At 45.5% G+C, this 24,163-nt stretch overlaps 1 protein-coding gene across 3 annotated transcripts; it reads left to right on the top strand.

Moving 5' to 3' along the window:
• The first annotated feature begins 1,531 nt into the window (after nucleotides 1–1,531).
• Nucleotides 1,532–23,959, top strand: LOC119860100 (dimethylaniline monooxygenase [N-oxide-forming] 3-like). 3 transcript variants are annotated; one of them, XM_038413326.2, is made up of 9 exons: nucleotides 1,532–1,652; nucleotides 2,036–2,173; nucleotides 12,622–12,810; nucleotides 13,927–14,089; nucleotides 15,576–15,718; nucleotides 16,235–16,434; nucleotides 18,509–18,867; nucleotides 19,171–19,243; nucleotides 22,902–23,959. In XM_038413326.2, exons 2-9 carry the CDS (start codon nucleotides 2,042–2,044, stop codon nucleotides 23,242–23,244), a joined length of 1,602 nt encoding a protein of 533 aa, XP_038269254.1. In that variant the 5' UTR covers nucleotides 1,532–1,652; nucleotides 2,036–2,041; the 3' UTR covers nucleotides 23,245–23,959. The 3 variants fall into 3 exon arrangements, with proteins under 3 accessions (XP_038269254.1, XP_038269253.1, XP_043346852.1); XM_038413325.2 differs by having other exon boundaries at nucleotides 1,541–1,749; XM_043490917.1 differs by lacking the exons at nucleotides 1,532–1,652; nucleotides 19,171–19,243 and adding an exon at nucleotides 1,659–1,749 and having other exon boundaries at nucleotides 22,902–23,114.
• The last annotated feature ends 204 nt before the right edge of the window (nucleotides 23,960–24,163 follow it).

Genomic DNA, 24,163 nt, shown 5'->3' with positions numbered 1-24,163 from the left:
TCTCCCCTCCATGGCATACTCTGTCCCACCAGCCGCTACCCTGGTTCTCAGCTCTCCTTCTGGATGAGATCCCATAGATCTTCCTGATTGGCCCCCCGTGGACGGTTGTCCTTTGTCCCTTCAGCTGTCATGCACTCCCATCCTTTACAGCCTCAGCAGCCACTCTCTGCTCCAACCCTCTCCTTTGAAAATGTGATTATGTGAATAATTTCAAATAAATAGCCACATTGAAAAAATGGCAAACTAGTCCCAGACCACCCGTGAATAGTGAATGAGGCTGAATGTGCCAGTTACATTATGTGGCAGGTGCTCTATGTTCATATCCGTGTGAACAGATGAAGGACCAGTCCTGGCTTTTGAATAACCCACACAACTTCTTCTTGTCTACTTCTACTAACCAGCTGCACACAACACATTGCTTGCTGCGGATTATTCATGCAGCTCCAGCATTGTGCAATCTCTGGTTAAAGGATCTACTGACCACAGATCTACTGGTGGTCTGCAGGGAGACGTATACCCCACGGATCTAGGGCTAGGCAATGACTAATGTTTAGGTCTAGCACTCGCCAGTGAGGGGACTCTGTGCCTAGCTTGTGGCTGGTCAGAAGGAAGTGCCTGCGCACTCGGATCCAGAGGAAGGCATGTGGAAAATCTGGATGAGCCAGACACCCTGAAATGTGTACAAGTAGGGTTTCACTACATACCTCAGCTTTCCTTAGCACAGGCTGACAGGTGACTATACATCTGCTTCGCTGCTGGTGGGGTTTGTGCTGTGTACAAACCAGGACTAGAATCATCATTGTGTCCCAACAATTCCTCTCTAGGGCTGAAATGAGGAATAGCACACTCCTAACGACTGCTTTGCATTGACAGCATGACAAGAACTAACTGAGGTATTGTGACTCCACCATTCTGGGAAGAACCAGCAGCTGGCGGGACAGTGGGGACCAGATAGACGGCATGTAAGAACCCTTCAAAAATAGCCCTGGAGTGAATGGGTGGTTTAGGCTCCCCAGATGCTGAGCCCCATCCCGCTTCTTCTCAGAACATGACCAGATCACCCCACTTCCATGTATTCCTAATGCTCCCTGGCTCCAGCCTTTCTCTCCCTGCTGTTACTGCAGCTCCGGGGATGTGATCTAACCCTATCTCCAGCCTGTTTGCAGGGTCTGTGGCTTCTAGGGATCCCTCTGTTTGGGCTGGAAAATGGAGTCAGAGCCAAGTGGGGCATGGAGGGACGGCATTTAGGGAATCACTGTCATGATAGATCCGGATGGGAATCAGGGTTGGTCACCACTGCCCAATGACTCCAGGTGCTGTCTGGAAATAGTATCACCCCTAGACAACTTATTTCCAAAGCAGAGAGCTCAAATCTCCCAGCTCCTCCTCGCTTTCCACTCCAGGAATGCTAAGTTCCAAAAATCACCACTGTTACTTGTACAGACACATCCTTACACAGATCCGCCTGCGAGACCTGCCCCCTGTGAGATGGTGCATAAAAGAGGCTTGCTCTTTAAGGGAAACTCCTCCCACGTTTTAGTTGCTTTTCTCAAAATAATAGGTTCCAGGAAAGGCATTTGCTTCCCTCCACTGCCTGCCTGAAACCCACTCGCAGGCATCAAGAACTGGACTTGAGACGAGAAGGAGCAAAGGTAATGGGGAAAGCAGGACACCACTTGGGGAGGCTAAAAGAAGAGAAATGGCTAAAGTGATTGTGAAACTGAAATGCGGAGTGGACAGCTGACAACTGTGAGTTTAACATTCCTGCAGGTTTTGGGCAATCAATCAGCTCCATTTCATCCCCTTATTGTAGCTGGATCTGTTTCACAGATGTTTCACATCACTGAGTGTTAATAGGAATCAGAACAAGCTACCACTATATTTATAGAGAGAGTGAGTGTGTACACAATATATCTGTCCACAAAGGTGGCCTAGTCTTCTGTAATAAAGTTCTAAGCCATTCTGCTGAAATGCTGTGATTACTGCTTTCCGACAGCTCTATGCACTGAAGAGGTGTGCTCCTTTTCTGCCACAGGAGACCATGGTACAGAGAGTGGCAATCATTGGAGCTGGCCTGAGTGGACTGGCCTCCATTAAGTGCTGTCTGGATGAGGGATTGGAGCCCACCTGTTTCGAGAGAAGCGATGACATCGGAGGGCTCTGGAAATTCGCAGTAAGTGGGAAGCTCATTGGCGGATGACAAAACATTCTGATTTCAGAATATGGCTGGTCTTGTCACATCCCAGCTGTCACTCCATTCTGCATACGCCCTGTCTTGTATCTTACTTTCCCTGATGCCTATAGACTGGTTTGCTCTTCAGGAGAAGCACCTGTTAATTGTTTAGAACAGATCACTCACTCTTCAGCACCATGTCTTTCTATGGCACTTGCACATGATGGTGAAATCTGTGCTAATGGTCACTTTACTAACCACAGTCACCCGTTTAAACAGGCCACAGACTGAAAATCAGGCCGTAAGTCCCTGTAAAATTCCTTTGTGTTAATCACAAGGTGCTGTGCAACCATGTGTTAGAACAGCCAGAAATATAACTGACCCAGTGGAGGCTTTATTGAGATTTCACTGCTTAAAAGTTAACTAGATGTCTTAAAAATAAAGCAAACTCTAGTTCTGGCTTAATGATTTTAGAAGCGAGGCTGAGGGCACAATCTGGGGATGCAAATCCGAGGCAGCTGCATCTGAGCCAGACAAACTCAACTCTTACTCATTTACTTTGGTAGGGAGTGGGGGGAAGTTGCGTCCCGATGATGATGCAATGTGCAGTCCTTTTCAGGCCTTGCTGTCTGCTCCACAAACGGTCCTGTGCCCTAACCTCCCACCCCTGGAGTGCAGGGAAGGAGTTTGGTTTTGCTTTACAGTATTGACCCTGAAGGGGAAGTACCCCCTTTCAGTACCTCCCCCCAAAGTGACCCTCCTGCATGTGTGTTCTCTGTGGCGGTCGGCAGGCTTGCAGGAATGAATCTAGACTCAGCCAAGAGCCATGTTATAAAAAGACTCTGCCTGCAGGACAAAAGTTGACATCAAGCACTGCAACTTTCTTCTTGCTGCTCTGCTCTCACGACCTGATCCTCCCGACAGCACAGACAAAGACTCTGATAGGGGCCTTATTCAAAGAGCTGCTTATTTCCAGATCACAGGGTCTTGTTCTTCATTCTCTCACTTGGGCAAAGGAATAAGGCCCACAGCGAACCAAATCGTGTTTCCATTGTGCTTGTGATGAAATGTTGCGGGGCGGTGTGGGGTAGTGGGAACCAGCACCTTCACTGTTCCAGTCCTGCTTCTGACACTGGCTAACCATGTGTACGGAGCTGGACTTCTCTGCCTCAGCCTCCCCATCTGTGAAATGGGGTACTGACAGGGCTAATTTGTGTATTGCTGCGAAGATGTGCTGACAAGAGAACAGCTCACCCACCCACACATTAGCACTTGTGGGAGGGGGCTTTGGAGGCAGACATCTGAGAGGGTTTCCTCATGAAGATCCCCCCAAGCAATAGAAAAGGCCCTACCCATAAACTTTGCTGATTCTCTGCACCAGCCTGGCCCCTGTTGTCTCTGGCAGAGGGGCTGCATTGCCCCCACCCTGAGAGGAGCAGCTTCTCAATCCTCAAGGGAGAGGCTGCAGAGAAGTTAATGCAACCTGGGACTCTCTTCCTTTTTCTGACTGTTCTTCATGGGGCCAGAGTGGGGAAGATGCGCCCTTACCCCCCAACCTACACAGTCGCCTTCCCCTTCCCCAGAGCAGGCCTCAGACTCCCAGGAAGAGCCACCTTGGTGCAGAGAGCTACCAGAGCCAGCTGCGGCTTCCAAGGAGTAACTAGGAGACAATGACAGGCCAGCACAACCCAGAGGGAGCCTGGACAGAGAACCTAACCCTTCTCCAGGAGACGAGGCGGCCATCAAAGGCCAGAGCTGGAATGCCGCTGTGCTAGGTGTCACGGGTGCACACCAGGGGTGTAGCCATGGGTAGGAATGGGTGGGCCATGGCCCACCCACTTAGCATCCAGGCCCATCCAAATCTGAGCAGGGGTATAGTCCCTAGAGTGTCACTCGGGCACCTGAAATCCAGGACGGAGCTATGCACCTTCCCTTCAGAAAGCTACTCTCCAGCAGCTCTGCCTTGCCATTTTCTGAGCCGCCCCATGCGTGTGCCCAGCTTGGAAGGTGAATCCCTGCGTCTGGGCGTACCAGGGCCCGGAAAAGGGTGTGGCGCTGAGGGAGAAGGTGAACTAGCAGGTGCTCAGGGGCTGCCCGTTGGCCTGTAGCGCTCTCCACACGGCTCATCCTCTGCATGGCCGGAGGCAGCCGCGAGGCCGGTCTCTCTGCAGCACTCCCAGGAGAGGATGCACTTTGCTGGGCATCTCAGTAAGAGTCCGGGCCAACCTGCGCTCACAGGCAAGCCCCTGTTCATGCCCCCTCAGCGCAGCCAGAGGCAACCTGACACAGGGGACATATGGCCTGCAGAGATGTGAGCCCCCAGCTGAAGGGCAGCAGCCCATACCCCGCAATGAGGCAACAACTCCCTCTCTTCCCCCACTGCAGAGTCAGGGCGCAGCTGAGGGGATCAGTGTTCCCCGGATAGGTTGCACAGCCAGCTGGCATGACCAGTGGATAGCAAAGTCTGGCATTGCCCGTCCACCCGAAAGTCAGGGTCCACCCAAATTTCCACCCTATCTACGCCACAGGTGCACAGGCTCAGTGCTCTGCAGCCGCTTGGAATGGAGCTCAGACAGGACCGTTTTGTAATGTGATTCCACTCAGGGCTCACTCTCACTAGGGCGAGCCTCCTTCTCTTCAGCGCCAGCTGGGTCTGCCCTCAGAGCGTTCAGCACCCCTGTTCACACTGGGAGCTCCCTGCAAGGAGTCCCACTGGATGGGACACCTCCAGAGGCCATGTACCTCCACGTTGCAGTCAGCAGGAGGATGACCAGATGTCCTGATTTTATAGGGACAGTCCCGATATTTGGGGCTTTTTCTTACATTGGCTCCTATTACCCCCAGCCCCTGTCCCGATTTTTCACACTTGCTATCTGGTCGCCCTAGTCAGCAGTGAGTCCCAGCCAGCATGTAAAACAGGTTTATTAGTCGTCTGGAACACAGCGTAGAACATGCTTGTTAGGGCAGAAAGTAGGGACATTCAGCAAAGACCATCTTGGGGGAATCCAGAACTCAGAGCTGTGGGCTCTGCTCCCCGAGTCCCAAATCAGGAGACTGACTGGCTTCCAACATCCCACCCTCAGTCATGCCCTGTTGCTCCTCCTCTGTCCTTTGTCTCTTTCCTGGGCAAACTGGTCACCTGGCATCTGCCTCTTTGTTCTCCAAATCCTCCAGCTGACTGTTGCAGAAGATGGGCGATACAGATACAGAGTGTCCAGCTATTGTCTGGGTCCAGAGAGCTAGACAGATGTCACACCTGCCCTCTAGGGTCTCTGCAACGATCACACACCTTTGTCCCACCACCTAGAATAGATACTTGTGCAACACATAAAGGAAACTGAGGCATACACAGAATATTCATACAAAACATTAAGAGAATTCCCACTTTGTCACATTAAGCTACAGCAACACTTGCATAAACAAAAACGCAGGAGCACTTGCATTGCCTCTATGCAGCACCTCTTTCTACACAGCCCTTTCTTTTTAAATGTTGGACTGGAGTTCAGCGGGAGAGGCCCAGATTTGTCAACTCTGGAAACCAAAGACCTCTCCAGATGCCGTTTCCTTCGCTCTGCCCTGTAACCATGCCTCAACACCAATCTGCAGGCTCCATCTCAAGGAGAGAGAGGGGATTTCACTCCCTTTGCCCACTCAGACCATGGCTACTGTCTTGACAACAGTAGGGCCAGTTAATACCAACTCAGAGGGTGGTTTTAATGGTGGAATACCTGGCTGCTTGCAATGAGTGTGAAGCCACTGTCTAATTTCACAGGAGCGCATGCCTTGTAACCGTATCACCTTGCATTACCAAGGGATGCTTGGATTGGAGTTGTCTAGGCTGGGTGGTCATACTGCTGAAAAGGATCTGGGCGTGATAGTGGATCACAAATGGAATATGAATCACCAATGTGATGCAGCTGTGAACAAGGCTAATATCATTCTGGGGTGTAGTAACAGGAGTATCGTATGTACAGGAAGTAACTGTCCCACTCTACTTGGCACTGGTGAGGCCTCAGCTGGAGTACTGTGTCCAGTTCTGGGCACCACACTTTGGAAAAGATATGGACAAATTGGAGAGAGACCAGAAAAGACCAACAAAAATGATCAAAGATTTAGAAAACCTGACCAATGAGGAAAGCTTAAAAACCTGGGCACCTTTAGTCTTGAGAAAAGAAGACCTGATAAGTCTTCAAATATGTCAAGGGCTGTTATAAAGAGGAGGGTGATCAATTGTTCTCCATGTCCCCTGAAGGTAGGACAAGAAGTGATGCGCTTAATCTGCGGCAAAGGAGATTTAGGTTAGATGTTAGGAAAAACTTTCTAACTCTAAGGGTAGTTAAACTCTGGAATAGGGTTTCTAAGGAAGTTGTGGAATCCCTGTTATGGGAGGTTTTTAAGAGCAGGTTGGACAAACACCTGTGAGGGAGGGTCTAGGTTTACTTGGTCCTGCCTCAGCACAAGGGGCTGGACTTGATGACCTCTCAAGGTCCCTCTGAGCAGGAAATGGTGTTGGTGCTTCAGGAAGTGGCACTCTTCCCTCTGAATCAATATTGAACATGTCCCATGTGATGTTCAAGGGGGCACCGAGTTGCTGGAGGCCCTGTACTCTGGATGAGATGTGACATCACTCACAGGATCACTCGTGATCGTTACAGGGACCTATTTATATGAAACTGGGCCTTAGCCACAATGTCCTGGCTAAATTCCAAACTGGCTGTTTCCACTCTGCTTCTGAACTCTTCCCCTGCAGCTCTGGTTAAGGGTGGTATTCTTCACCCTTGTACTGCAATGGTGCGGTGCACTCGAAAACAGCTGCCATGGGACATGTGATCATTAACCCATCTCCTGGGGTCCTGCACATTGAACTCCTCAGGCAAAAGATGCAATAATTGCATCACATCCAGAGCATTCCTATGGAAATGGCATTTGGTCCCCAGCCAACTTCTGCCTGATCTGAATTGGTGCCAGAGTGTCCAAGGCTGCATAGCCGCCTACAGCAGCTGATCAATATGTCCAGTGCAACAAGGAACGTCTTTCTGATTACTCCTGGAAAGGGCCCTGGAGGAACTGGTGCAGTGCTGATATCACCCATCCTTGCCCCTGAAGATAATGCATCTCCTTCTATCTCTCTAAGGCTGGGAAGTCAAACAAATGGCTCACAGGCCAGGCGCAGCTCCCCCCCCGGCCCTTTCCTCCTGCCCACCTCTCACATTTTAATGGGACCTTGCCTGCAGCTGCCGCAGGGAGTCCAACCCAGAGCCAGACTGGATAGAACTGAAGCGGGAGCTCAGGCTTGACTGGGCCCAGGCAAATCAACTTCTTGCCGCCACAGCTAGGGTTCATCGGAGGCTGCTCCCTCACCCCTACCAGATGCCACTGTGTGGCCTGCAGACATGGGCTCATGCTCTCTCAGCCCCAGCTCTTGTTGCTTCCACATGCCCTAGGAAATGACTGCTTGAAGGAGCAGGGAGATTCCCTGGAGTGGGGGGGAAGATCAAAATGGGGGAGAGCTATCTCATGTGCTAGTCCCCAAGGCAGGGAGGGAAGGGAATTGGGAGGAGGGGATGTTCCCCAAGGCAGTGGAAGAGAGGAGCAAAGAGGAAGGAAGCTAAGGAGGAGCTAAGAGGAGCTAAGGAAGAAAAGAGCCAAGATGGGGGAGGAATTACCCAACTGTTGGGACTGAAGGATAAATCTCCCAAAGGTGCGATCAGGCCAATGCACAGGTAGTGACTTCACAGACAAGGAGGGACGCTCCTTACGTGCTGTTACTCTTTAACCATGTCTTCCCTTGCCTTTCAGTGCAGTATTTCACTGCGCTCATTGAAGGGGCCCATTCTGCAGTCGGTTGAGACCACAGAATTAGTCCTTTGTCGGTGACCTTTTTAGTCCTGGCACCCACACTCAGAGTGACAGGTCATTCGGTTCTTGCCAGAGAATGCGTGTGGTGCCCTGATCTCGGGGCTTTCATGGGCGTCTTCACCATAGTATCTGAATGTCTCGTACTCCCGAGACATAGGGTGGCATCTCCATGCTCAAAGGGACCTAGCAAGCGCATGTCTTCTAGTGGTGGCTGTTTTAAAATAAAAGTGATGGTTGAAACATCAAGGGATCATTCAGATGCTGTGCTGAATGAAACAAGGAGACTGAGGGGAATTTCCATGTAAAGGTACAAAATAACCATCCCTGGGGATTGAAACCTGGACCAAAAGCATGAGCTTCTGCAGCCTGAGCTGAAGGGTTAAGTCCCAAGGAAGGCAGCTGTAGTAGACTCATCTGATGAAGTGAGCTGTAGCTCACGAAAGCTTATGCTCAAATAAATTTGTTAGTCTCTAAGGTGCCACAAGTACTCCTTTTCTTTTTGTCTTCTGGCAGTAGCCAGTGCCTGATGCTTCAAGGAAGTGAACAGAACAGGGCAATTGATCGAGTGATCCATCCCGTCATCCACTCCCAGCTTCTGGCAAACAGAGGTTTAGGGACATTCAGAGCATTGGGAAGTGGCATCTCTGACTATCTTGGCTAATAGCCATTGCTGGACCTATGCGCCAGGAACGTCTCTAATTCTTTTTTCAACCAAGTTATACTTTTGGCCTTCACAATGTCTCCTGGCAATGAGTTTCACAGATCGACTGTGCATTGTGTGAAGAAGTACTTGAAGAACTTTAAACCTGCTGCCTACTAATTTCATTGGGTGACCCTTGGTTTGTATGTTATGAGAAGGAGTAAATAATACTTCTCTATTCACCTTCTCCACCCCAGTCATGATTTTATAGATCTCGGTCATAGCCCCCCTTAGTTGCCTCTTTTCCAAGCTGAACAGTCCCAGCCTTCTTAATTTCTCCTCATGTGGAAGCTGATCCAGACCCCTCATCATTTTTGTTGCTCTTCTCTGCTTTTTCCAATACTAATACATCTTTTTTGAGATGGGGCGACCAGAACTGCATGCGGTATTCAAGGTGTGGGCGTACCATGGATTTATGGAATGGTGTTATGATATTTTCTCTCTTAATTATCTGTCCCTTTCCTAATGGTTCCCAATATTCTGTTCGCTTTTTTGACTGCTGCTGCACATTGAGCCAATGTTTTCAGAGCACTATCCATGATGGCTCTTTCTTGAGTGGCAACAACTAATTTAGACCTCAGCGTTTTGTATATATAATTGAGATTGTTTTCCAATGTGCATTACATTGCATTAATCAACATTGAATTTCATTCATGGTGTCTCTAGCCTCTGTTTGCCAGAAGCTAAGAATGGGTGACAAGGGATGGATCACTTGATGATTATCTAGTCTGTTCATTCCCCCTGGCACTGGCCACTGACAGAAGATAGGATACTGAGCTAGATGGACCTTTGGTCTGACCCAGTATGACCATTCTTATGTTCTGATCTTCCATTTTCTTGCTTAGTCACTCAGTTTTGTGAGATCCCTTTGTAACCCTTCACAGTCTGCTTTGGACTTAACTATCTTGAGTAATTTTGTATCATCTGCAAATTTTGTCACTTCACTGTTTACCCCTTTTTCCAGATCATTTATGAATATGTTGAACAGCACAGGTCCAAGTACAGATTCTAGGGGGGACTCTGCTATTTTCCTCTCTTCACTGTGAAAACTGGGCATTTATTCCTACCCTTTGTTTCATATCTTTTAACCAGTTACTGAACGCATAACTGCCTACTTCACTTAAGAGCCTTTGGTGAGGAACCTTGACGAAGACTTTCTGAAAGTCCAAGTACACTATATCCACTAGATCATCCTTGTCCACATGTTTGTTGATCCCCTCAAAGAATTCTAATAGATTGGTGAGGCATGATTTCTCTCTATAAAAGGAGTGGTGAGTTTTCCCCATCATGTAGTGTCCATCTATCTGTATGATAATTCTGTTCTTTACATAGTTTCAACCAGTTTGCTTGGTATTGAAGTCAGGCTTACTGGCCTGTAATTGCCAGGATCACTTCTGGAGCCTTTTTTAAAAATGAGTGTCACGTTAGCTATCCACCAGCCATATGGTACAGAGGCTGAGCTAAGTGATAAGTTACATACCACAGTTAGTAGTTCTGCAATTTCAAATATGAGTTCCTTCAGAACTTTGGGGTGAATACCACCTGGTCCTGGTGACTTATCACTGTTTACAGTGTATAATGTACAAGCATTCATAAAACTTGTCAGTATTTAGTTCTCTGCCTTCCTATAATATGATTGTCTGGGACTCTTTTACATTTGGCTGTTACTCTTCAGTTCCTACCTGTACTTTGTCAATTTCTGTCCTCTCCTGTCCACTAAGATATAGAGAATCCCCTTTCACAGGTGCCAACTTTTATTTTTCCCAAGGGGTGTTCACACCCGCTTCACCCCGAGGCCCCACCCCCACTCTGCCTCTTCCCCAAAGCCCGGCCTTTGCTCTGCCTCTTCCTGCCCATGCTCCTCCTCTCTCCCCCAAGGTCCTGCCTTTGCTCCGCCTCCTCCCCCAAGGCCCCACCTTTGCTCCACCCTGTTCCCGAGATCCCCACCCACCTACCGTTCTCTGCCCTCCCCCATATTCCTCCACATAAGTCTGTCTAAATGTCTCGAGATCCCCAATCTTTGCACCTGGCAGACAATTCACTGTGCAGTTCTCCCAGCCATCATTTGTTCAAACTTGTTGACAGTGACCTTGTGTTAAAACAACAGGGTTGCGGTTTCTTTGCCTGTCACTTAAGATTAGCAAGGCTGTCATGCAAAGAGTCATTAATCTGTTTGCACCTGAGACAAAGCAGAGAAACTTTAGGGGGATCCTGTATTTCTTTAATCAGTAAAACTAAGTGCAGTGAATAAATGCAGGGCACATCCCAGATGCTTATAAAGCTCCTTATCTCAACAGGTGAAGATATTCCTGTGTTTGCAGGGAAAATCCAGCTAAGGAGCATGCAGTTGACAAAAGGTCAACTACCTTTCTTGCCCCTCATTGCCTGTTAATAGGGAGCTATGTTTTTTGTTGTTTTCATTACATAACCCTTCTTACTTCACATTCTCATTTGCAGAGCACAAGTATAAATGCACACATATCAGGTAACTTTAATCACTTAGCATGAATTGGCAACAACCTACTTTAACCATTAGGTCACTGGCAACTTCCTGACTACTGATCAAATTAATGCTTAGCACAGAAGTATCAGTGGGGGGCTATCTACTGTATCTTCATCTTGCCAATGCAAGATTCTTCCCATCTGTTTTATTTTTCAATGCCTTAGTCAAGTTTTAAACCTTCCAGGAGATTAGTGCTTGCCCTGTAATAGGTGGCAGTAGGATATTTAGCCATTCGCTGTCTCTGGGTACACCTACACAGCAAAAAATAAAACAAACCCATGCAGAATCTCGTAGCTCAGGCTACAGCACTCAAAATAGCCATGTAGACATTCTGGCTCGGGCTGGAGCTCTGTCTCTGAAACCCACTCCATGGTGAATGGGAGAGACAAGACTGGAACTCAAGCTGCGTGGAAGCCTGTTCATTTTTCAGTAACATGTTGCTGTTTTCTTCAATAAATGCCTCCTATGAAGACAGTCGGCATGCACCACTTCCCCTGTGAGACTAGTACACAATAAAATAGATCTGTCAGGATGTTCAGTCCAACTCTTTTTTCTAAATTCCATACTATTGCTCCCAGCTAGTTCCCCCTGCACCATCCTAACCAACTCTGGCCACACCCTGCTCCCACTGAAATCAATGGGATTTTTAGTACTAATTTCAATAGGATCGCAGTAGACCTTTGCATTTCACCAGCAGACAAAGCCAAATAGCCACATATAACAGGACTCAAAAAAGAACTAGATAAGTTCATGGAGGATAGGTCCACCAATGGTTATTAGCAAGGATGGGCAGAGATGGTATCCCTAGCCTCTGTTTGCCAGAAGCTGGGAATGGGCAACAGGGGATGGAGCACTTGATGATTACCTGTTCTTTTCATTCCCTCTGGGGCATCTGGCATTGGCCACTGTCGGAAAACAGGATGCTGGGCTAGATTGACCCTTGGTCTGACCCAGTAGGGCCTTTCTTATGTTCCTAAAAATCATGATTTTTTTAAAATGGTAAATCTGGGGTTCTTCTTACTTGCCTCCAGGGGACACTAAGGTCACATTTTCAAGCTTTTCTCTTTTAACAAAGCAGCTTACTTTGTTAAAAAATGAAAGATTAGATTTTCATGTCATCACTTGCTTCCAGGAGCTGGGGCTTTAAGATAAACACAAAATGTTGCGAGTTGGCAACACTGGTAGCCCACTATAGCTTATCATCAGCTCCTGCTTCTTAACTTATACGTGCAGGAACACTAGACAAAGCATCCCAAGTAAGATGAGACTTGTATCTCTGTGGCTAATTCTTTAGGGAATGACTCTCCACCATGTTACAACAAGTTTTGCAGCCACCTCCTATGCAGATGTTTATGCTGTTTTGTTAATTATTATTATTCTCTGTAGGAACATGCCGAGGAAGGTAGAGCCAGCATTTACCACTCCGTGTTCACCAACTCCTGCAAAGAAATGATGTGTTTCCCTGATTTCCCTTTCCCTGATGATTTTCCAAATTACATGCACAATTCAAAGGTCCAAGAGTACATCAGGATGTATGCCAAGCACTTTGCTCTTGTAAGATATATAAAATTCAAGGTAAGACTTAGAGCTGCAAAGGTCAATGCATGGAAGAGCAGAGCCATGGCTTTACCTGTTTCCTGTCCCCATTAGAAGAGTGGCTCCTAGTGAAGGAGTAACTCACTCCGAGCCCCTTATTCCTCTGAGGGCAGAGGCTGTAGAAGGAAGTTCTACTCCTGCTAGCCTCGTTTGATGGGCACAATCAGGCTTTAACTGACTAATTCAGAGTAACCAACAAATATAATCTGTCTGTCAGTAATTCACAAGGGCAAATGGGTCACACTGTGCATCTCAAAACAAACCCTCTGAGTCTGTCTTCTATCTACACGGTGTTTTGGTGGTGGAGTAATTGAATGTTAGACAGGAGACGCACAGGGATTAAACATGAGTTAAGCCTTCCTCCTGTTTGTAAAATAAATGTTTCAGCCATTCAATCAAAACAATCCCGTGTGGCTTAGGCAACATCACACAGCGAGAACAGTGAATTAGGTATAGCAAAGAACTGGTCCTGAGCAATCCATCCACGGGCTTAAATTTACCTGAAGCATTAATTGACTGAGTTTTAATAATGAACAAACTTGTGAAAATCAGTCTGCTATTGAGTAAATCACATATCAAAAGGCTACATTTGTCCAACTCTGATTCCAAAACATCGCCCAGCTCAAAGTGATTATTATTTAACTTTATTGCAATAGCACCTAGGACCGTGGGCATGGACCAGGAGCCCATTGTGCTAGGAGTTGTACAAACACAGAACAGAGAGACTGTCCTTGCCCCAAAGAGCCTACCATCTAAGAATGGTACATCACTGAAAACACATCTCTGTAACTGGCTTCCATCTTTGTAAGGTGTTGCTTTGGCGAAGCAGTAAGAGAATGCCAGGTGGGAGAATCAAAATAATTTGGCACGTTCTTATTGGGCTCAAGGCCAGCTCATTAGCTCTTACACATGTACTTAAGAGTATAATCCTGGCTCTATTAAAGTCAATGGCAAAACTCCTGTGGACTTCAGTGGAGCCAAGATTTCACCCAGTTCTCTACTGTGAATCCAGTAAGACCAATGACACTTACAAAGCTATGTGCCTGCAGAACCGGGTGCTGATGAATGCAAACTAATGTGTTTGTTTCTTTTAAGACTATGGTCAGCAGTATAAAAAAACGCCCCGATTTCTCTGTCACCGGCCAGTGGGATGTTGTTACAAAACGGGACGGGAAGGAGGAGTCAGCTGTATTTGACGCGCTTATGGTTTGTTCGGGGCATCATGTGTATCCACATTTCCCAGCTGATTGCTTCCCTGGTGAGTTGTGTGTGTGCAGTGCATATATTATAGCAAGGACTAGTCAAAACATTTTCATCAGCACATTGAGGAGTTTTTTTAATTGAAAAAAACAGAAACCAATACATTTTTGGAAAATAATTCAGTTTTTAAAAACTTCACCAAAACCTGAAAAATTGTACTAATAATGATTTTATGAAAACAAAATCATTTCAGTTTCCTCTCTTTCATAGGAATTTCAAAACAAAATTGCAGAAAATTGTGTAAAATAATTTTACAATTTCACACAAAAGATACGTTGTATGCCATGTAGTTGTAGCCGTGTCAGTCCCAAGATATTAGAGACAAGGTGCGGGAGGTGATATCTTTTATTGGACCGATTTCTGCTGTGAGAGAGACGCTTTCAAACCACACAGACCTGAATAAGAGCTCTGTGTGGCTCGTAAGCTTGTCTCGCTCACCAACAGAAGTTGCTCCAATACAAGGTATCACCTCGCTCACCTTGTCTCCCACAAAAAATAAGCATTTTTCAACTTGTTCTAATTATAGCTCTAAGCAGTATTGAAAATCAAGACCATACAATTATTGAGTAGAATGTTATCAATTATATAAACACCAGCTTTTTATTTAGAGAAACATTATGCAATGATATAGTCATCAAATTTTATTAATTGGCAGGGCATTACGACGGCACAGGATTAATCTCTTTAGAACAACTTGGAGAGGTTGTTTATGGGGATTTTGTTCTGTCCTTTGTTCATGTTAACAATCCAAATCCTCTCAAATGATCATGACCTATTTTCAAATGCAATGGTTATTTATGCAAGCAACGGTTCTCTTGTCTTGGGGTTGGACGTCTCACCAAAAAATGTCTGCAAAATGTGCAAGGCCAGATTCTGCTCTCAATGACCTCTGAGTGCTTCTATCATCTGCAATTTCATTGGAGTAAGTGGGTTCATAATGTGGCAATCAACTAAGATGCCGTGGCAGAACCTTTATGCCTGGTGAGGATGAGGATACTTTGCATCTATGTAGCACTTTCTGTCCAAGCGTCTCAACATTCTTTACCAATGTGAGTGAATTCAGCCTCACCGCACATGATTTTACAGCTGGGAAGTCTGAATCTCAGAGGTGTGAGGGGCCTCATTTGCACAGCGGCTGAACACCCACCACTCCATCTGCAGGTGCTCAGAACTTCGAAAAACTAGATAAGGTGGAAGAGCTGGATACGGAACCAGCGCTACTGGCTCCTGGTCCTGTGCCTTAGACTGTTTCCAGGCAAAAAAGAACCCCCTTTAACTATCAGATCCTAGGAGGAGTTTGTAGCATGAGTAGTTTGAACAATCCTTTTTGTGACTTGTGAAATGAGAAAATCTGCTGTGGCAATCAGAGAGAGACTAAATGCCGAACCCCACAAATGTACTGCAAAGGGGTCCAGCTGCAAGCGGGTAAAATCTCTCCCTTTAAATATCCAGATGAACTCATTTTACTTTCCACTTTTCCTCAGGGTTAAATAAGTTTAAAGGTAACTACTTCCACAGCCGGGAATACAAGGAACCGCAAAAATTCAAGGGGAAGAGAGTGCTTGTGATTGGACTGGGAAACACTGGTTCAGACATTGCTGTGGAACTCAGTCACATGGCCTCACAGGTACAATTCCCTGTCTTGCTGTGGAGTTGCTAGTTCTCATTATTGAGGTACAATAATTGAGGGTTTCAAAGCTGTCTCATCATGGATTTGGACACACAATTAATGGGAATAGGCATCCAGGTCTTCTAGGTGACTTTGAAGTTCCCACACTTAACATAAGCTTAGAATGGTCGCATGCCGGATGAATACATTATGTGGCACAAATTGTAATCAAGAGCAGGCCAAGCGCATAGGTGTCACTCCCACAATGTATGCTTCTTTGTAGTATATCTTCCCACCAGTTCTGGGTTGGAGCTGTTGGAATGCGAAGTGGGCCTGATTCACCACTGCTTTATTCCAGTTCTACTCCGATGTAAGTGCAGTGAAGTCCGTGAGATGACACTGCTGTAAGACTGGAGCACTGCAGTGATGAATCAGGCCTGCTAATTAGAGAGGCCTTTACCAGTGATCACTCTGCTGTAGTTGCCTTTCTAGAATGGTAATGGCCACACCCTGCTTTGTCCATTATTTGTTTAGGTTTATCTCAGCTCCAGAAGTGGCTCCTGGGTGATGAGTCGCGTTTGGGACAGTGGCTACCCCTGGGATATGTTGACTCTGACTCGCTTTGAAACCTTTCTCAGGGATGCCCTTCCCACCGCCATCAGCGACTGGCTGTATGTGAGGAGGATGAACAGGTGGTTTAAGCATGAGAACTACGGCCTGATGCCTTTGAACAGGTAATTTTATGGGACTCTCCCTGCAAAGCATTTGAGGAGGAAGGCAAAGCCTTGCTCAGCTTTGAAAAGGCAGCATGGTGGTGTCCTGGTTGCACTCTACTGGTAGCATCAATGTACTTTCTTCTCAACAGGAAGCAGGTTAGCTTAAAAATAAGAGTGCAAAACAAGTGAATGAAATCTCACACTTCAGGAGCCATACGGATTGCTTGCAAGAGTAGGAAAGAAATCCTCTGTCCCTTCTAACCCATATGGGCTCAGAGTTATGCAACCAGAGAGGCGCACAGTGGCTATTTTCCTATGCTCTCATGCATTGTTGTTGGAGATAGGACTCCAAACTAGCAGGGCTAGGTCTGATCCAGTACAGCAATGCCTTTCCTAAGCCATTAGTGAGACAACTTCTTTTGGTGAGAGAGACACAGTTTCGAGATTACACCAAAGAAGAGTGTGTCTCAAAAGCTTGTCTCTCTCATCAACAGAAGTTGGCCCAATAAAAGATATTCCCTCCCCCAACTTTGTCTCTCTAATATCCTGAGACTGACATGGCTACAATTACACTGCATACTTTTTTAAACAATGTCCACTTCTTTGCCTAAAGCCAAAAACACATCTCTACTTTTAGTAGCTAATTCAAAGATTAATTTACCTCTGAAATATTCCATGTGTTTGCAGGGACTTCAGAATGCCAGTGAAGTCCATGTTTGGACTGACTTTGGTTTTAAACCTCATTGCACCGTGGGAATGATTTTAGTTTTAGCTCTAGCTGAAAGAATGGAAATGTGCAGTATTCCATACGTTGTCCAGAATATGGAGATCAAAGGACCCAATCTCATTGTTTAGGGTAGAGTAACCCAAAAGCTGGCAACAATAGCTTTTTTTCCATCTAGATACACTACTACAGTGAATGTAGTACTACTACATCCGATGAAGTGAGCTGTAGCTCACGAAAGCTTATGCTCTAATAAATTTGTTAGTCTCTAAGGTGCCACAAGTACTCCTTTTCTTTTTGCGAATACAGACTAACACGGCTGCTACTCTGAAACTACTACAGTGGTTTCACTGAATCTCAAAAGTGAGTTAGCAGATCCTAATTCAAGGAATAGCTATAATTATGTGATGTTTGCAGTGTTGTTGCAACCATGTGGTCCCGGGATTTGAGAGAGACAAGATGGATGAGAAAATATCATTTATTGGACCAACTTCTATTGGTGAAAGAGACAAGCTTTCGAGTTTACACAGAGCTCTTCTTCAATCTGGACTTATCTGACTTCAATCTGAGTTTGAATATTAAATTTAGAATACAAACAACTTGTGAAGCACTGTTTCCAATCAAGCCATAGATTGGGTATTTTCAAAACACAAAAAAAGAGTGTTGAATAATTTTAAATGGTAAATTCTAAGTAAATCATGATCCATTCATGGATATCCCATAAGCAAAAGGAAGATTCTAAATTTATTGTGAATTATTTATTCAGCCTTAAAGAGATAACTGTGAGAAAGAGGGTTCCTGGAGCTTTAAAGGATAAAAACCTTTATTGCTAAAGTGATCCTGGTTGCAGCCTTACATTAAAAATAAAAGAAGAGGTACTCCAGCAATGCCATGTAAATCAACTCATGCATGAGCACTAGTGTTAGGAAGTAGCAAGTTGGCAAGGCAGAGTGCAGCACTGGGAAGAAACAGCATGCTATAAATGTACACAGCTATAGTTACACATGGGCTGTAAATAGATTTGGTGCTTCGGTGCCAGGGATGGTGCCAAACTCCCCAACTTTACCCTTAACTTTTAAATTGCAGGCTTTCAGACTCAAGTTCTTTTCCTAGTTGCAACCTTCTAGCAAGGCAGTTTCAATTTAACTGATATCTATTTGTGACCTTCACTGTACCTGAACTGAGAGTGTTGTGCCGTAATTACCACTGTGGAGCGTTGGCGATGGGTAACCATAGGTTCAAGGAGAAAGGGTTAGCCTCCTTTTCCTGACATTCATGTACAGAAACACAGTGATCTCTCTGCTTCTCCTAGCCAGGAGACAGGCAGCACTTTATACTACAGGCCTCTGTGCTTTTCTCTCTTTATAGAACCAGCCGTAAAGAGCCAGTGTTTAATGATGATCTCCCGAGCCGCATCACATGTGGAACAGTGGTGGTGAAACCCAATGTGAAGGAATTCACGGAAACCTCAGCTATATTTCAGGATGGGACTGTGCAGGAAAATGTTGATTTTGTCATCTTTGCAACAGGCTACAGTTACTCCTACCCCTTCATGGAAGACAACACCATCATCAAATGCAGAGACAATGAGGTCACCTTGTACAAGGGCATCCTTCCTCCTCGACTTGAGAAGCCAACCATGGCTGTCATTGGCCTGATCCAGTCACTTGGTGCAATTATTCCAACGGCAGATCTCCAAGCTCGCTGGGCTATAAGGGTGTTTAAGGGTAGGTGAAGGGAAATAGGGGGGCGGGGAACTGTCCCAGATGAGCTTGCCTGTGAGAACTAGCATTGCTATGCAACCTATAGTTCCTTGCAGATTCAAGTTGAGGATCTGGTCTGAAAAGAGAAGCAGGCGTACATTTGTGCACCTGCAGACCTCATGGGATTTGCTAGGCCTGCTCACCCCAGAAGCTGTAGATCAGTGGGAGTATGGCTGGTTTAACTGAAGCATGCGTGAGGGTTCGGAAGAGTATCTTCCTACTTACGAGATGGAATAAACTAGTGACCTTGTACCTGTTCTTTTCTAGGATTATATAAGCTTCCCCCAGTGAACAACATGATGGAAGATATTGATGAAAAAATGGGGAAAAAGCTCAAATGGTATGTGCAAGGTGCAGTTCTCAGGTAGCCCTCCGTGCTCTGTGTGCATAAAAAAGGCTACCCCGGCCTGTCTTTTCTGTATAATATTATGGTCTGATCTCTGTAATGCATATGCTCTGTCACATGCATTATGAGAACTTGCCATCCAAAAAGCAAGTGGCTTTCTCCAAGGAGCCGCTCTTTTAAACTACCACTTCCCACCCCAGTACACATCCCAAATATTGTATATCACTTGCTCTCCTCAGCCTGGGAACTTGGGTTCTCCCCTATTTGGCCCAACTAACAAATATAACAGGAAAAACTTCTGCAGCACCAGGTTCAGGATCATTAAAAACTCTGTGGCCTCCTCAACAAGCCTTCAGCACCCCCCAACCCCATTGTTCTGAACCTCTCTCACTCTGATTGTGTGTAGCTGCCCTCAGAATGGTGGAGAATCTTGTTTACAGGCCTGACCCAGCCCTCATTAAAGCAAATAGAAGCATTTCCCTTTACTTTGGCAGGAGTTGTACTGGACAGATACCTGGTCAAAAAATTTCCGATGGGGCATTTTTATGTCGGAAAATGTGGATCTGTCAAACTTGAAACGTTCCATGGGAGTGTCATTTCTGACAAGCAAAATCCAACCTTACTGGACTTGAACTTTCTGAGTTTTCAATTTTGAAATTACTTTTTGGTTTGAAGTGTATTTATTTTTAATTTATGTTACGTTTTTAATGTTTTTACATTTTTGTGTTATTTTATAAACAACAACATAAAACAGAGTCAAAATCAAAATACAAATTTGACCTGAAGCTAAAAATTTTCATTTTGCATCAAATTTTGAAATTTGACTTTTCATTCCAATTCAGAATTAATGATTTTTTTTTAAATCATGGAATTCTCTGCAAAATGCAAATTCAGTTCCTGACCAGCAAGGTTAGTTCCAGTATGGGGGGATAGTCCATTATTACAGGCATCTTCTCACCAAGGACAAAGTATACTGGCACTCCTTAAGTGCACTTATGGAAGGGGTTACAAGCAGAACATAAGAACGGTCATACTGCATCAGACCAAAGATCCATCTGGCCCAGTATCCTGTCTTCCAACAGTGGCCAATGCCAGGTGCTTCAGGGGCAATGAACAGAACATGGCAATTTATGGAGTGATCCACTCCGAGCTTCTGGCAGTGAGAGGTTTAGGGACACCCAGAACATGGGGTTGCATCCTTGACTGTCTTGGCTATAGCCATTGATGGACCTATGCTCCAGAAACTTCTCTAATTCTTTTTTGAACCCAGTTATACCTTTGATCTTCACGACTTCCCTCTGGTTCTTTGCCCATCATGTGATTGATTCAGGATGGGGCTATAAAAGAAAGGGAAGCTGTCACAAGAGAGCCTACCTAAGAGCAGGAGATGTCCTCTCCCCTCCCGGCTTGCTGTCAGCTGGAAAGCTGTCAGTTGTTACCAAGTGTTCTCTGTTACTTTGATCCTGTTTTGGAATCTTCTTTCTGTTGAGAAAGCTGGCCCTGAGGACAGGACTTGAACTGAACTAGCATTAGGTCTTTATTTGAACTCCGTGGCTGGTGGGGTTGCCAATTTCAGTTGGACGAATTCCTGGAGGTTTCATCACATGACATAATCTTTAATTAAATATTAATTTTCAATTCCTGGAGACTCCAGGACAATCCTGGAGAGTTGGCAAACCTACCTATCAGCTCACTAGCTTATGCCACCTTTAAAATATGAAGTGAGAGAATCACATGATCTATAACAAATGGACAACGGCTGCTGGAGTTAACAGAGTGTGGTCTTATTTGTAGTATTCCTTCCAGCCAGTGTATTTGCTTTTGCATCCCTGCCAAAGCCAGATCATAGTGTTGCCATGGGATGTATCTCCAGGGCCAGGTATTTGGATCCAAGAAGGCATAGAATAGGAGGAGTGTGGGGTTTCAGGGCTGTTTCTAGTGAACAATAGTGCAGAGTACCCCTGTCATGCTGGTGTAACACCCTACCTGCACTGGAGGCTGCTGGGGCAAAAGAGCCATGGGAGAGAGCAACGCTAACAGTGAGTGAGGCAGCGACTGGCACCAGAAAAGAAGGGATGCAGGAGTTTGGGAGCCAATGGCTAGGCTAAGTTGCATCATTGGAGGGGCAATAAGGGCAGAGCTGAAAAGAAGAAAGTCCAGTTCAGGAAGGGCAAGAAAGACAGAGATCATAGGAAGAGAAGGGAGAGCCACAACACGGACAGGACCTAGAAAGAGGCAAGACAGTGATACCTGGGGAAAAGAAGAAAAGTGAAAGGAAGAACAGTACAGTTAAATGAGGAAAAAGGACTGAGTCTCTAAGTAATCTAAGAAATTATTAGAAAAAGAGTGTTAGAAAACTGTGAGAAAAGTAAAGCAAAAATGAATGGGGGGGGGGGAATAAGCAGCAATCAAAGATAAACTGTAACTAAAGGGACACAAACTTAAGAAACAAGGAGGAAGTGAGCTGTAGCACAAGTAAGAAAATAATAAGGACTGTAATCTTAAGGTAGATGAGGTGAAGTGACAGGAACAGTGAAAATGTCTGAGCAAAGGGACTATAAATCAGAAAGGAGGGGAGAGAGAATTGCTCAATCAAGAAGCCAGCACATCGCATCAAGGAGTACATACATGCCTTTATTTAAGCTGAATGTTAGAACAGTGAACAAAGAAACTCGCTCAAGCTATAACTAAACATCATAAGAATCTCCCCTCCAAACCCTGGGCTGCAGACTAAGAAACTGACCAGGGAACGTACAATGGTGGGGGTTTATGTTCTGGTGCACTGTATTTTCTAATTCAAAATTCTGTTATTTCATAAATGATTGCCTATAACATGAGTTTAATTAAGATAGTAGTAGTCAATAGGCAGTAGATAACAGTAATTATTTACCGTAGGTTACGGTGTAAGCCTAAATAGTAGTCCCTGCTAAAACAACTAACTGATTTACTTGTGTTTATTCGCCACTTATCTGATTTATACATTTCCCCAACTGATTGAGATAAAACATAATTTGACCTCTAGATTGCCTCTGCCTCTCTTTCCTGCTTGGATTCTGAATCCCCCTCCATTAGGTGCGATAGTGACACCTGCAGCACAGAGGCCAAGGTTGAGAACAGAATACCTTCTCACCTTTGGAACAGGGCCCACCAGCTCCCAGATGAAGCACACAAGTGAGGGGCTTTGAGGGGGAACCTACACTGAAGTTGTCCATGCTGCATGTCTTCTGTTAACAAATATAAGTCTTCACTCTCCAGCGGTATCAGACTGGCCTTTTTCAGATGTAATCCAGTCACAGTCCAATGCTGTATATCAAACACATGAAATCACCCCTTCTGAACAGGTCTCAGAAGTAGCTTATTCAGAGCAGCCTCGGTCCCTGCAGCCCTCACTCGGGCAAAACTCTCGCTGAGGCCAATGAGAAGTAAGATTGCAGTGAGTTAAATGTGTTTGCCGCAGTATTTCTGTGCAACAATAGCATACCGCATCACAGCAACAATAGATACTCCGTGGTGTATCTGTCCCTTCTACCACCATATAGAAGTGCAGCGTTAACCTTGTGTCCATTAACCAAAGGCCTTTTTTCTACAACAATTCTGAGTACAATACTGTATACTCAGCAATGTATTATATCTTCTCCGTTCCCACCTTAAGGTATGGGCAGAGCAATACCCTACAGACAGATTATATTTCCTACATGGATGAACTCGCCTCTGCTATTGGTGTGAAGCCCAATTTTCCACTGCTGTTCCTGACGGATCCACGGCTGGCCCTGGAAGCATACTTTGGCCCGTGCAGTCCATATCAGTTTCGTCTGACGGGACCGGGGAAGTGGGATGGAGCCAGAAATGCCATCCTGACCCAGTGGGACCGGACGCTGAAGGCTACAAGGACCCGAGTCGTACATGATTCTCAGAAACATTTCCCCTTCTTGAATTTGCTTAGAATACTTGCCCTCTCTCTTCTCCTTCTTGCTGTTTTTCTGATGATTAACTAATCAACCATTTTAAGCCTCTCAAAATGAAATTAGCGAATAGAAAGGGAAATTCTTCCAGAAAAAGGAGAGGAGAGAATCCTACCACTTCATATCAGTTCTGACCTACCGTGTGTGCAGATAGATATACTACACATGCATGTAGAAACTCAATGGGCCATAGCCTCAGCTGTGTAAACTGACATCACTCCATAGAACTCAGGGCCAGATTTTCTTTTGGTATCTCAGTTTGCCCACCCCTTTAATAACTGTTTCTAAACCGGCTTCAAAATTTAACAACCAGTTCACATGAACCGGTGCGAACCAGCTCCAGCTCACCACCGCATATATGTACCAAACAAAATTATTATCTGAAGCTGTTCAGTCTAGAACAGGCTCTTGTTAGCTATCCATTATCTCCTGCTTCTGACTGAATGCTGTGGTCAGATCCTCGCTCACCCTGACAGAAGAGGGATGTTTATGCCCAATCATGTTTAAACCAAAGCAGTTATGCCTGCCCAGATGTTCTGCGGTGGATTACATTTGCTGCATCTCTTCTCCCTTCACTTACAGCCTGAGCTAATCACCATGAACTCAATGGAAAGCCCCCCACCCCATCCCACCCCACCCTTGATTTCAGTGGACATTGGATCAGGCTCCTATTGTACACGGCATTAGGGTTGCTTTTTTAAAAGTCAATTACAATATTGAAATAAAAATGTATTGGAATCTTTTCACCAGTTTCCTGATTCTCTCTCAGCTGGGAAACAATGAATTATTTATTACGAGGGGTTAATGTAGCTAGAAACTCTAATATTGTGTAAAATGAGGGACTAGGATGTTGATCATAGTGATTGGCGCTAGGGCAAGAGGATGATGATTTATACCAAGAGGATGGGATGTACTAAATGCACATTGGCTGGGAAAACCTCGCAGGGTGGGA

This window comes from Dermochelys coriacea, chromosome 8 (assembly GCF_009764565.3).
Source record: "Dermochelys coriacea isolate rDerCor1 chromosome 8, rDerCor1.pri.v4, whole genome shotgun sequence".
Lineage (NCBI taxonomy): Eukaryota > Metazoa > Chordata > Testudines > Dermochelyidae > Dermochelys > Dermochelys coriacea.
The sequence above is the reverse complement of the archived record's forward strand: the minus strand, read 5'-3'. Positions and strand labels throughout refer to the sequence as shown.